The sequence below is a fragment of the Monodelphis domestica genome, chromosome 1, assembly GCF_027887165.1.
Source record: "Monodelphis domestica isolate mMonDom1 chromosome 1, mMonDom1.pri, whole genome shotgun sequence".
Taxonomy (NCBI): domain Eukaryota; kingdom Metazoa; phylum Chordata; class Mammalia; order Didelphimorphia; family Didelphidae; genus Monodelphis; species Monodelphis domestica.
The window spans coordinates 419872996-419887728 of record NC_077227.1 but is presented as its reverse complement, the minus strand read 5'-3'; the positions used below and the strand labels follow the sequence as shown (position 1 = coordinate 419887728).

General features: G+C 40.9%; 1 protein-coding gene across 1 annotated transcript; it reads right to left on the bottom strand.

Annotated features, from left to right (window-relative positions):
- Window positions 1-5862: 5862 nt before the first annotated feature.
- On the bottom strand, window positions 5863-7908 carry LOC130453656 (coiled-coil domain-containing protein 115-like). The gene has a single exon (XM_056793533.1). The coding sequence runs from the start codon at window positions 7647-7649 to the stop codon at window positions 7314-7316; it is 336 nt and encodes a 111-aa protein (XP_056649511.1). The 5' UTR covers window positions 7650-7908; the 3' UTR covers window positions 5863-7313.
- Window positions 7909-14733: the final 6825 nt, after the last annotated feature.

Sequence of the window (14733 nt, the reverse complement as noted above, 5' to 3'; positions counted from 1 at the left end):
TGACCAGCACATGCTTGGCATCAGTTGGAAGAATCCTTTCATGACAACTTTTCCCAGTGGGACTTATAGAATGTAAGAACTGGAAGGGGCCTTAGAATAAAAGATGGTAGAGCTGGAAGAAATTGGAGAGGTAAGCTTCCTGTGAGGAGAGGTTGTTTCCCTCATTGCTCTTGGGCCTCCACTGTCTAGCACAGCGTCTGGCGCACGCTCGTTCTTTAATAAATGATTGATTGACCAAGCTTCATTTTTACAGATAAAAACTGAGGTTCAAAAAAAGGAAATGACATGGCCATGATTACTTTTAAGTGGCAGGAGGTCAGGGATATAATATAATATGATAGGATATAATATGACATAATATATTCCACATATTATATGTTCCATATAATATAACACATTATATATTATTATATACATCCCATACATTATAATAATATAATGTTATATATTATTGTATATATTCCATACATTATATATTCCATATACTATGGTAATATATGTTATATATTATTATATATTCCATACATTATATATTCCATACAATATAATATATGTTATATATTATTGTATATATTCCATACATTATATATTCCACATACTATGATAATATATGTTATATATTATTATATATTCCATACATTATATATTCCATACAATATAATATATGTTATATATTATTGTATATATTCCATACATTATATATTCCATATACTATGATAATATAATGTTATATATTATTATATATTTCATACATTATATATTCCACATAATATACTATATGTTGTATATTATTATATATTTCACACATTATATATTCCATATAATATATTCCATATTATTATACACATCCCATATGTTATATATTCCATATAATAGAATAACATGTTATATATTATTATATATTCCATATGCTATGATAATATGTGTTATATATTATTATATATTTCATACATTATATATTCCATATAATATATGTTATATATTATTATATATTCTATATACTATGATAATATAATGTTATATATTATTATGTATATTCCATACATTGTATATTCCATATAATAAAACATAATGATATAATATAATATATAATATTGGACCTTCTAATTAGCTGTGTGATTTTTGGCAAGTCACTTCCCCTCTCTTGTCTTTGGTTTTTTATTTTATTATAAATTGAAGGGGTTGGACTTGATGATCTCTAAGGTCTCTTGAAGCTCTAACATACAATAGATAGCAGATGCAGCACTGGCAAAGGTGAGAAAGCATAAGGACAGTGAGAGAGTCCAGTTTAGCTAAAGGCAGTCAGTCAATGATACGTAACCCGGGATTGCTCTTCCTAGGCATATTATGCCTTAAAGATATTAAAGAAAATGGGAAAGTGCTTGATTGAGGTAGGGGAAATGCCCCCAAAGCAGGTGGGAGTCAGATCACATATGGCCCTGAATGTGAGGATAAAATGGAAAGGGAGAATCATTGAGGATGGCCATGCCCAGGTTGTCTCTCTGCACCCAGGGATGTCTCCCGATCTGACGAGATTGTTCTGTGGAGAGTGCTTTGTACACTTTAAAGTGCTCTATTAACTTGAGTTCTTATCTTTCCCTGTCAAAATCCCAACTCTTCATCAAGGTCACCCCAATGGATGCCATTTTCCTTCCCCCGAAGCATCTTCCTGATTTCTCTTGCATTTGGCGATCTTGGATTAATCATTTGCTTATATGCTTTCTCTTCCCTAACAGACGATGAATTCCTGGATGGCAGTCTGTGTATGAGCATCTCCCCACAGTGCTTTGTACGTAGTAGGTGCTCCACTGACATCCATCGAAGGAGAGGAGAGATGAAGGGTGAGTGCTTAATGAATACATGTAGATATGATGTATTGATTTCTCAAACAAGACTACTTCTCCTACTTAATTCCTCCAGTGGCAATAGGACATCTGTTGCTTTTTTGGAGATTATGCTTCTAGGAATAATATGCTTGGTGTTTACACTGCCTCTTTCTCCAAGACACTCAGAGGACTGCATATATTATGGTTAAACTAAACATTAGCTAATGCAGCAGGGAAGGAAGGAATAATTCGCTAACTCAGTACCGCAATGGAGCTGGAGAATTTGTGGAACCGCGTCCATCACAGTGTTAGCACATTTTCCTAGCACTCTACAGTTTATGAATCACTTTCTTTATGGTCAAGGCAGTGAGGGAGGTAGACCAAGTGTCGTCTGTGTCTTCCAGATGGAGAAAGCAATGGCTCTAGGGCGGTAACAGGAAAGGGGCCAGGCTTCATGTCTTCTGATTCCATTTCCAGAGACTAGACTTTCTCTTATTAGCATGAAGGTAATTGTGGACTAATGGATAGAGGTTAGTGTCAGGAAAACCTGGGACCAAGTCCTACCTCTGACACAGACTGATGGTGTGACCCTGGGCAAGTCACTGCCAGTCTCACAGTGCCACCAGGTACTTCTGAGATGTAAAGGTGCAGATCTGATTCTGATCTGCATAGGTGGAGGAAAGTGAGTGTGCTGATGAGGTCTTAATAGGGTGACATAAACATTCATGCATGTACACATGCATATGTGCACACAACACATATAACATGGGTATATAAACATATATGTTTACATATGTGTAATTAGAATTTTGTGCCCTTGAACTACTTTTCCCAGCATTCCTCTTTCGTCTTCACATTTCATCCTTACATTTTTTTTTAAACCCTTACCTTCCATCTTGGAATCAACACTGTGTACTGGTTCCAAGGCAGAAGAGTGGTAAGGACTAGGCAATGGGGGTCAAGTGACTTGCCCTGGGTCACACAGCTGGGAAGAGTCTGAGCCCAGATTTGAACCCAGGACCTCCCATCTCTAGGCCTGACTCTCAATCCACTGAGCCATCCAGCTGCCCCCTCATCCTTACATTTTGTAGATAAAAGTTTCTATAACTCCGCCTTTGGCTCTCCTCCTGCTTTCGCAGTCCAGAAAACTGCTCTTTACTAGGCTATTACTTTCCTCTACTTCAAGTGATTATTAATAAATTTATAAAATATAATACTTGGAATATTGGATATTAATTTTTAATCTTATACATGTCAGCATGACCACTGCACAAACACACATGCACAAATATATATAGGTTCACCATGCATGGGACATTAAGTGCTCTCACGTATCAGCAAGCATGCGCATATACACATGTTTATATATGTACATGCATATAATAATGCATGCGTGTATTTATACATCATAAGCAGCACATGAGCATGTGGCTGTGCACATATCTATATCTATATATCCATACACATGCCAATCACACATAGGAGGCCCGTGTTCAATAGAAAAGCAGCATTCCTCACTCTGACACCAACCATCTGTGTCACCTTGCACGGGTGAGTCACTTCTCTTGGATCTCAGTTTCCACATCTGTAAAAAGAGAGGGTTGGACTAGAGAGCGTGGAAGGTTTCTTCCAGATCAAAATCGATGAACATGGTTTTTAAGTCATTATTTCTTTATTCACAGATTCACAGAGATGACTTTAGAAACCATCTAGTTCACCCCAACCCCATTTTAGAGATGAAAGAAACTGAAGCCTGGGGAGAAGTGACTTACCTCAAATCACATAGCAGCAGAGGCAAGATTAGAATCCAAACCATCTGGCCCTGCAGTCCAATGCTCTTTCCATTCACACTATATGATATAGCAATCATATGATATATGGTACAACCTGAGGCACACCATATGGAATATTGAAATATACACACATATATATGTATTAATTGTTATTAGATTATGAAGCCTAAAGCTTTCTCTTTTTCCGAGATAAAATTGTTGACAGCATTTATACCTTTGTGTTGAATTGAGAAGTGATAAATTTGCCATCTCTGAAGGGACTGAATATCTCTTTGACTTCAGACTAGACAGGGAGGCTGAGAAGAGGATTTCTTTATTATATAATAATAAATAAACATTATTTGTTATTAGGAGATTAGATTAGGTCTTTTCTATTGCTTTAAAATTAAAAAAATATATATTTGCTTATTTGTTTTTATATCACTTTTATTTCCAAATATGTCCCCCACTCCTTCCAAAAAAAATCTGTTCCCAGTTAGTCATCCTTTTTATGAAAAATATGAAGGTAGAAAAAAGGCAGTTCAGTAAAACTGACCAAGATATCAATTATATATGACAGTATATGTGATAATTTCCTGCCCTACCTCTGCAAAGAGGGGAGATAAACTTTCTTATTTTTTTAAGCTAAGCGTAAAGCTTATACATTTATATAGCTTATGCATTATGTAGCTTCTATATAATATTATATATAATATATATTAAGCTTATATATTTAAACAGCCTCCATTTCTCTCATTTTTGATTGTTATCCTTTTAATTTTTTCTGTTGTAGTTGTGTATACTCTTTTCCTTACTTCTCTCTGAATCAGTTCATATATATTATCTTGCGCTTCTCTGAATTTTTCACATTCAGCATTTCTTTCTTTTTTTTTTAACCCTCACCTTCCGCCTTGGAGTCAATAATGTGTATTGGCTCCAAGGCAGAAGAGTGGTAAGGGCTAGGCAATGGGGGTCAAGTGACTTGCCCAGGGTCACACAGCTAGGAAGTGGCTGAGGCCAGATTTGAACCTGGGACCTCCTGTCTCTAGAGCTGGCTCTCAATCCACTGAGCCATCCAGCTGCCCCCACATTCAACATTTCTTATATAGCCTGTCACAGTCCACTCCCATTTATGTGGCTCAATTTGTTTATCTCTCATCATCCCTGGGCATAGTCTTTATTTCCAGCTGTTTGCTCCTCTAGAAAGTGCTGTGGAGATTTCGGTGTATTTGAGACCTTTCTACTTCTGAGGGGCTGTGGATGTGCCAAAGTGTGTCATAGCAGCTGTAAAGATTAAAATTTAGGGGAGACGGGGAGACTGAGGCATCTGAGGCAGGTAGAAATTAGTTTCTCTCTGCAAGGAGTATTATATTTTTTAGAGGTTTATTGAAGATTAAGGATTAAAGAAAATACAGGATAAGGGACACGTGTCCAGGCTATAGAGTGGCCTAGACACAACCTCACCTACATTATGAAAAAAAAAAAGCCACGCCTGCCCCAAAACGGAAGTCCAAGAGCCAAGAGAGAGCCTTTGAATCAGCTTAAATACCTTCTCGATCTCGGCCCAGGTGAGATTACAAGGCATTCTGGGGAAGTGGAGCAAAGGCTTGTGGGGATTGTAGTCCTGTATTCGAGTCTATTTTTTACACAGCCCAGGGTTAAGCAATGCTTTTATACAGGCACTTGGGTCTTCTCTTTCCTGCTTAGATATCTTCTTTAATAGTACAAAGCCACAGAGACAATGAATGTGAGTCCCTGTTGACCGGTTGGCTCATTTCTCCCACCTGTTTCCCTTGACCAGGGACTGGCAGTTTAGGGATGCCTCAAGAGCACCAGGTTGAGAAATAAAGAAACTGAGTTAGAATCCTGAGTAACCTCGAGCAAGTAGATTCCCTTCTCTCAGTCTAATTCATCTCGTTTATAACATATGAAGTTAAGCTAGAGGATTCCTTCCAACTCTAAATCCTATTATACTAATATTAGAGAATAGGGGAAATGAATCATCCCTGCCCTCTCTGCATCACCTGGCTCATGCTGTGCCCTTTCGCAGGCAGGGCTCCTGGCTTTAAACTTTTTCCTTCTTTTTCCCTTCAAAATGTACATAGATGTGTCCCAGTGTCCTCAGATGGAAGGATGCTACTCTTCTCATGGCATACATCAAGTCCGAGAGTGAGTGTCTGACAGCAGAATCATGTATTAATTCTTCTAGAAGATGGATTTATTTTTCCAATTACATGTAATAACAATTTTCAACATATGTTTTCCAAAATTATAAGATGCAGATTATCTATCCCCTTCCTTCCCTCCCCTCTCCCAGAGATGGTAGGCAATTTGATTTGTGTTATACTTGTATTATCATGCAAAAGGATGTTAAAAAAAAACCCAAATCCTTATCTTCTGTTTTATAATTAATGCTATGTATTGGGTCTAGGGCAGAAGAGCAGTGAGGGCTGAGCAGTGGGGGTTAAGTGACTTGTCCAGGGTCATATATCTGGGAAGTGTCTGAGGCCAGATTTGAACCCAGGACTGTTTCTAGGCCTGGCTCTTAATTCATTGAGCTACCTAAGTGTCTGAAACATGTGGATCCTAAGGAGATCTTCAATTCCTTGCCTAAAAATGACAGAACTACAGAAACTATTGCAGGCTGGCAGGGGTACCCTTTAAGGACAGCTGGCTCGCCAACTGTAAAGATTAAAAATTTAGGGGAGACTGAGGCAGGTAGAAATTAGTTTCTCTCTGCAAGGAGTATTATATTATTTAGAGGTTTATTAAGGATTAAAGAATATACAAGTAAGAAACATGTGCCTAGGCCAGAGGCCTAGACAAAATAACCTCACATCATGGAAGAGACGCCTCTGCTCCAAAACGGAAGTCCAAAAGAGCCCCCAAAACCTTTGCCACCAGCTTAAATACTTTCTCGATCTCGGCCCACCTCAGAATTCCAGTGAGATTACAAAGCATTTTGGGGAAGTAGAGCAAAGGCTTGTGGGGATTGTAGTCCTGTATTCGAATCTATTTTTAACAACACCTGGAGTCAGGATGACATCTTCCTGAGTTCGAATCTAGCCTCAGACCTTTATTAGCTGGGTGACCCTGAGCAAGTCACTTAATCTGCTTGCTTCAGTTTACTTATCTGTAAAATGAATTACAGAAGGAAATGGCAAACCACTCCAGTACTCGGGCCAAGGAAACTCCAAATGGGGTCATGAAGAATTGGACATGACTGAAAGGACTGAACAACAACAAAGTACCCTTCAAGTCACTTCCCTTGGCAACCACTACACCTCCTACAGCTGGTAGGAGTGAATCTAGCTATGGAAGGAAATTTATCTGACGGGACAATTTAGGAATAAATGCCTTAGAGGAGGATGAGATCTTAGAGATGATCTAGTCTTCTTTCCCCATTTTAAAGACGAGAAAACAGGTCTTGAGAGCTCAAGTTTTAAATGGCATAGCCAAGATTCAACCTCACCACAATGGCACTGCAACGTCTCTTCCTCCTCTCCGTGTTAGAGGTTCCTCCCTACCAAGAGTCTTTTCCTTGGGAGATCGGACGCCCTATTTCCAGTCTTCTAAGTAGAAGCGGGGATCCCCGAGTCTCAGGGAGCCATAGAAAGCTTCTCACTCCGGTTTATGATTTTTGAAGATTTTTTTTCTTTCCAGAGACGCAATCACTTATTTAGACCGAATGTGAGGAACTGTGCTCCAGTCACCTTCAGCTGATCAGGCAGCTTCCGTTTCTCCTGTGGGAGGATTTGAATCTGGCCTCTGGAGCCCGGCAACCACCCCGGAAGCTTCCCTGGGCCTGCCGCAGACTCTGAGGCACCAAGATCCCAAACCTAGCCAGGGGATCACACTCGGGGTGTGCCACGGGGGCGGGCTCCGGACAAGTCGGCTGGGGCCGGGGACGACGCCCGGGAGGAAAGGGAACCTCGGCCTTGGGCTCCATCAGCCCTTGGGCCTCCTTGGGGTCCGTGAACATCCCCTGGAACTCGGGCGGCTCTGGCTCACTGATGCCGACCCGGAAGCCGCACTGGAGGGGGCCCACCATTTACGAGGGCAAAAGACATGAAATCGGTTGGAGGGGGGCGGAGTCTAGCTGTGAAAAGGACTAGCTTGATTGCAAATGCCCGGGATGTCGCTGCCATCTCTCCCGCCATCTAGGTAGGGGGCTGCAAAGGAGGGACCTGAGAGCCTGACGCAGCTTCTGGTTTTTCCCTTATTCCAAATGCTGCCAGCAAAGAATGCTCTTTGCCTGCTAAGACTGGGCAAACACCGAGAAGGCTGGAGCGCGAGCTGTGATTAGAATACAGAATTAGTCCCGGGAAGAGGGGAGAGGGCTGGACGGTCAGAACTGGCAGGGATCCTACCCACGGTCCTGCACAACCCCCTCATTTTTCACAAGTGAAAACTGAGGCTCAGAGAGACGGGGCTAGTTGAGTAATGGGGATCAGGACCCCGGTCATGGGATGGTGGGATTAGATCTGAAATAGAGCTTTAGCGGTCACACCCAACTCACTCATTTTCCAGATAAAGAAACTGAGGCTCGGAGAGATTAATTGGATTGCTCAAGGTTACATAGGAAGTAAATGATAGAGGACGGATTTGAACCCAGGGCCTTTGACTTCAGCTCCACTGTCATCTCCATTGCACCCAAGTAGAGTGCTCTTCTGGTGTGCCATATTTGTTCTGACCTTTTTTTGTGGTTGCGCAGGACTGTCATGGTTTGGGGACCACTTGCACATCTATTAGCATATTTAATCTTCCTAATAGTCCTGTAAGAGAGGGAGGGCAGGGCTATTCTTCCTGTTTTGCAGATGAGGAAACTGAGGACCAGAGTTAGTCAGTCTCTTTGAAATGAGGGTCTGTGCAGTAGACCACAAACCCAGGGCTTTACCCATGGCAGGCATTTGACCTGTGAGTATCTGTTAGAGCTACAATGGAACGAATGCCTAATTTGCAATGCCTAACTTTACAAATGAGGAAACTGAGGCCCAGGGAACTCACCCACCAGCCCGAACCCTCCTTTATACAATTGGCAAAATAATATTAAGGACCAGGTTTGGCCATGTCACTTCCCTCCTTAGAAAATTTCAGTGGCTACTTATTGCCTCACTTCTAGGGAAAACAAGACTAACTTTTTATAAAACTCTCTGCAATCTGGCTCAGGATTACTTCTCCAGCTTTGTTTCCCATTATTCCCTTTTAAGCCTTCTATTTTCTGGCCAAACCTGTTGTTCCTTAGACATTTCAGCTCTTGGCCCCATCAATTTGTACAAAAGTTGTCTTCTTGTTTGAATGCCCTCCTTCTTTATCTGTACCACTTAGAATCTTTTATCTTTCTTTTTTAAAATTAATTATTATTATTATTTTAAATCCTTACCTTCCATCTTGGAATCAATACTATGTATTGGTTCCAAGGCAAAAGAGTGGTAAGAGCTAGGCAATGGGAGTCAAGTGACTTGCCCAGGGTCACACAGCTGGAAAGTGTCTGAGGTCAGATTTGAACCTAAGACCTCCCATCTCTAGGCCTGGCTCTCAATCCACTGAGCCACCCAGCTGCTCCCTTTTCCACTCTTTGAAACTAAACTCAGCTGATACTTTCTTCTCCACCAAGTTGCTAATGCTCCTCTTTCTCTTTGTCTTGGGTAGCCTTTGTTTTTTTTTTCCTCATTAGCCAGTACCTTACTTGTATATGTAGAAACCTTGTACCCTTGGACTCCATATCCTAGAATTCTTTCCTTGTCCCAAAATTCCTTTTCCCTTTCAGTTTACGTACATTTTTACGTTATCATCTATAATTTTTTGAGACTCCTCTCTTCCTCTCTTTCCCGTGTGTATGGCTGGGAAAGTGAACTTTCTTTATTGAGGTTTTTTCTCCCATTGCTTCAAGTTTATTATTAATAAATCTTATAATGTATAATACTTAGAATATTGGTTATTAATTTTAAAATCTACAGAATACCATGACACCTCACAAAATTAAGGATGGTGCTGGCATATTATGATTTAGTCATTCAGTTGTATCTGACTCTATGTGACCCCATGGACTTTGTCTTGGCAAAAATACTTGGGGGGTTTGCCATTTCCTTCTCCAGTGTGTCCCCATTTTACAGATGAGGAACTGAAGCAAATAGGGCTTAACTGACTTCCCTGGGGAGTCAAATGGCTAGTAAATGTCTGAGACTGGATTTGAACTCAGATCCTCTTAACTCAGGGACCAGTGCTCTATCCACCATATCACCTAGCTGCCTCCTAAAACCAATTATTTCTGCCTCACATGTGGCAGTCATTTACTAAATGTGTCTTCCCATCCTCCCCCATCGCCCTTTCCTATTCCTTCCCACACCCGGTCCCTGACATATGAATTTCTACCTGTAGGAGTGAGCCTAAGTGAGCAATCAATTTGATTTGATTATTATTGTGATTTCTACTTGTTGTCTACTGTAAGTGCAACCCCCATTTGGGGAGACATTTTCCTAAGTGGAAGAAACACTTTTTAAAAGATGTTTTTATTGTAAATTCTTTTTTGCTCGCATGTTAAGAATTAATAGTTTTCTTTGAAGCATGTCTGCTTGGAGCCTTGTAAATTTGCTTGTCAAAAGTGCAACAGATTTGTTTTTCTTTTCTCCTCTCTACATAAGTCTCCTCCCCAAGCCTGTGTCAAGGTCATTCTCAGGATTTTATTAGTATCTGAGATGAGCAGCTACCCATCCTGAGCTGACTGCCACCTCCCAGTGGCGCTGACCAAATAGCAGCCTTAGATTAATTATGGGAAACAGCCCAGCTCAGGTTCCCCCCAGACAACAGGTACTTGTGTTTGAGGAGGGTGGGCGTCAATTATGAGCAAAGAAAAGACTATCTGTAAGCTAGACAAGCGTGCACTGGCCAACTGGCACTTAGGAGAAACTGTATGTGAGCTCAGTCGTATTTCTCCTGGCCAATGAACTCTTCTAAACCTTCACGGACACAAGAAGAGGGAGAGCCACTGAGCGCCTCTAACGTCAGAAGAGAGTTTTTTTTTTTTTGGGGGGGGGGACAGCTAGGTAGATAGAGCCCCAGGTCAGGGGTTGGGAGGACCTGGGTTCAAATTTGGCCACTTCCTTGCTGGGTGACCCTGGGCAAGGCACTTAACCCTCATTGCCCTAGCCTTTACAGCTCCTGTTTTAGAATTGATACCAACAGAAAATAAGGGTTTAAAAGAAAAAAAGAAGTGAGTTTTTTCACTACATAAGGATGAGCAATCCGCCCTCAAATCCTGTTACTGCTGCATAATCTTCATGGAGACTCTGGTACTTGTCTTGTTATGGAGGAGCCTGGCATAAGGAAGTCTATCAGCCTGGAGAGGCGTGCTGATGCAGTGGAAGTGCTCAAAGGGGACATAGCAATCTGCTCTCAGCATTCACTTTCCACCTGAGATCTAACTACAACTCATCTCTGCAATAACTCACGTCCTTCAATAAATCTCACCAGAATATACATGAGTGTGTGTTGGCTTTTGCTTTCACCTTTTAGTAGCATGGGGATAATGTTTACCACATAATTCATTCAGAGAGCATTGGCCATTAAATGTTGGGAAACGGGCTTGGGATCTGGATTACGTTTCCAGTCCTTAGGATTAGCTCCATAAATCTAGAACACCTCTAGAGTTACTTTGTAGTATACAATTAAAAACAAAACAAAACAAACCCTTACCTCTTATCTTATTAAGTTGTAAGACAAAAGGGTGGTAAGGGTTAGGCAACTGGGGTATGGTGACTTACCCAGGATCACACAGCTAGGAAGTATCTGAGGTCAAATTTGAATCCAGGTCCTCCAGACTCCAGGCTTGGTGGTCTATCTGCTATGCCACCTAGTTGCCCCCTTATATAATTGTTTTAATCCAGATTTTTTTTTATATCATTGGTTTTGTAGTAGGAAACTGTATCTGACTGTTCTGCATTTTAGAGGCTGACCTAGCATCACACAACTGGTACAAATCAGAGGTGGTATTTGGAATCAGAGCATCTTGACTACAAGTCTTGCTCTCCATCCCTTATAGTATGATGCCTCTTGTTCTTTTAAAAAAAATAATTTTTATTGATCTTTTTTTTTGTTTCTTTCATTACTATAGTTATTCCTCATCCTCTTTCCAGACAGCTGTCCCATATAATAAATGTACTTTTGGATAGGAAAAAAACAAAACAGCACAACCAATCAATACATTGAAAAAAATCCCCAAATATGTGTAATACCTTTGGACTTCCCACCTCCATGAAGGGTTGGGGGTATAGTCTTTAAGGGTCCATGATTATTAGTGTAGATACTTCCTTTGATTCAATAGATGGTGTTTAAGGGTTGCAGTGGCCAATAAATTTTGTACTACCCAGGCATGTAGCTTTCAAGAATTCAGGGTTACCTTTGTATTATAATAAGGCATAAGAGAACTTAAGTTGGAAGTATGATTATTTAAACTATAATATTTGTTATTTAGTCATTTTCCAGACATGTTCAACCCTTCATGACCCCTTTAGGGGTTTTCTTTTTTCTTTTTGAAAAAAATTTTTGAAATTTTTATTTTATTAAAAAAATACTTTTTCATGTTCCCATGATTCATTTTCTTTCCCTCCTCTCTTCCCTCTCCCCTCCCAGAGCCAACAAACAATACCACTGGATTGTATAAATGTTATCACTTGATACCTCTTTCCATATTATTCATTTTTACCCTAGAGCTGAAACCTCTCACCACATATCTGTATGTAAGTGATATCATAAGTTTTTCTTCTGGGTTTCTACTCCCACAGTTCTTCCTCTGGATGTGGATAGCATTCTTTCTCTTGAGTCCCTCAGAACTGTCCTGGATCATTGCATTGCTTCTGGTAGAAAAGTCTGTTACATTCGATTCTACCACAGTGTGTCAGTCTCTGTATATATTGTTCTCCTGGTTCTGCTCCTCTCGCTCTGCATCACCTCCTGGAGGTCGTTCCAGTTCCCATGGAATTCCTCCAGTTCATCATTCCTTTCAGCAAATAATATCCTATCACCATCAGATCCCACAATTTATTTGGCCATTCCCCAATCCAGGGACAACTCTTCATTTTCCAGTTTTTTGCCACCACAAAGAGTGCTTTGGTTTTCTTGACCAAGATACTAGAGTAGTTTACCATTATCTTCTCCAGCTCATTTTACAGATGAGGAAACTGAGGCAAACAGAGGTTAAAGGACTTGGCCCAGGGTCATCTAACTAGTGTGACTGAGGCTGGATTTGAACTTAGGTCTTCCTAACTCTAGGGTCATTCAATGCTACCTAGCTACCCCTAAGCTATATGAATGGAGAGACTTTATTCACTAGAAGGGAGCTGTCTGTTCAGCAAGTCCCAAACCTGCATTTTAAGGGTGAAGAAATAGGCTTGGGAAGGGACAGCGACTCCCTCAAGATCAGAAGAGGCGCAGCATTGGGATTCAAACTCGGCTCTTCTGATTCCACATGCAAGCTCTTTCTGCCCTACGGAGGACATGATTATTATTCTCAGCCCACAGTCTCTTCTCGGCTCCCTTTTATTTCTCCCTCCCCAGGGCCTTTCTCGCCTGCCTTCCTCCAGACAAGCCACACTAGCGCTGGGATGGTATTTGCTGTTTCATTACTGGGCAGCACAAAGCAAACAGCTAGGAGGGAAGCCATGAATAAAACATGCAGGGAGCTCAGCCCCTGGCTCCTCCTTCCCAGACCTGAGCCAGCCCTGCTTGGTCCCTGGGTCCCCGTAGCCTGGACACTTGCTGAATTCTCTGGCTTTCTTCGAGGATGTATCCAGCCTCTCTCCGGGCGGTATTTAATGACGTGACCTGTCCTGTGGAGCGCTTAGAATCAGAGAGGGCACAGCTGAAAGAGAACATAGGGATGGACACCGACCCCTATGATTTACAAAGGAGGAAACAGAGGAAATGGACGGGACTTGCCTCAGGTCCCACAAGTAACAAGAAGCAGAGCCGCGATTCTGACGCTGGCTTTCTGATTCACTTTTTTTAAATTTAATTTTAATTTTTATTCATTGGTTTGTTGGTTACATTAAAATTCCCAGATATCCCCCTTCCCCCTTCTTCACCTCACCTGATAAAATTTTTTGCATAGGGGGCTGGCTGTGTAGTTCTATGAATTGAGTCAGGCCCAGAGATAGGAGGTCCTAGGTTCAAATTTGGCCTCAGACACTTCCTAGCTGTGTGACCCTGGGCAAGTCACTTAACCCCCCTTGCCTAGCCCTTACCACTTTTCTGACTTGGAACCAATACACAGTATTGATTCTAAGATAGAAGGTAAGGGGTTAAAAAAAACATACAACCCCCATTGCCCTCCATTAATTTTGTAGCTTTATATAATCTCTTGGTTCTATTTATTTTGCTTTTCATACTTTCACGTAGGTCTTTCCATGTTTTTTTGAAAATTAACTTGCTTGTTATTTCTTATGGTGTCGTAGTAGCCTATGGCAATCATACAGCACAACTTGTTTAGTCATTCCTCAATTGATGGGCATCCCCTCAATTTCTAGTTCTTTGCCACCACAGAGAGAGCTGCTATAAATATTTTAGAATGTAGAGGTTTTTTCCTTTTTGCCCAATCACCTTGGGTAACAGACCCAACATTGGTATTGCTGGATCAAGAATATACACACTTTTATAACTCTCTGGGCATAATTTCAGATTGCTCTCTGATTTTAACTATCAACTTCTTTTTATAAATTATGATGATCTATATTCTACAGAGAAGATAACTGAAGCCCAGGAAAGGGACATAATCTACTAAAAAGCATTATTGGTAGAAGTAATACAAGAATTCTGACCTTTGGGAACTATCCCAGGATATTCACTAAACACTGCTGCCCTGACCCCTCTGAGATTCTGGGTCTGGTTTTTGTAGATCTTCTTGGACATCTATTGTTTTGCTTTATCTTTTTCTTCTTCCCCTCCTCCCTTTCCTTTTGACATTCTACTCTGCTAAAACTGCTCCTTTTCATGCATGAGGCTCCATACAGAAGGAATTCAGCCTTCCCTAAGATGACTAGGTCCACCTTTTGTGGCACACTGAAGAGAGAATGCCCATTGTCTTAAACCTACCTTGGAAAGGTAACTCTTTTCTCAAAACCCTAGGGCATATCTCCTCA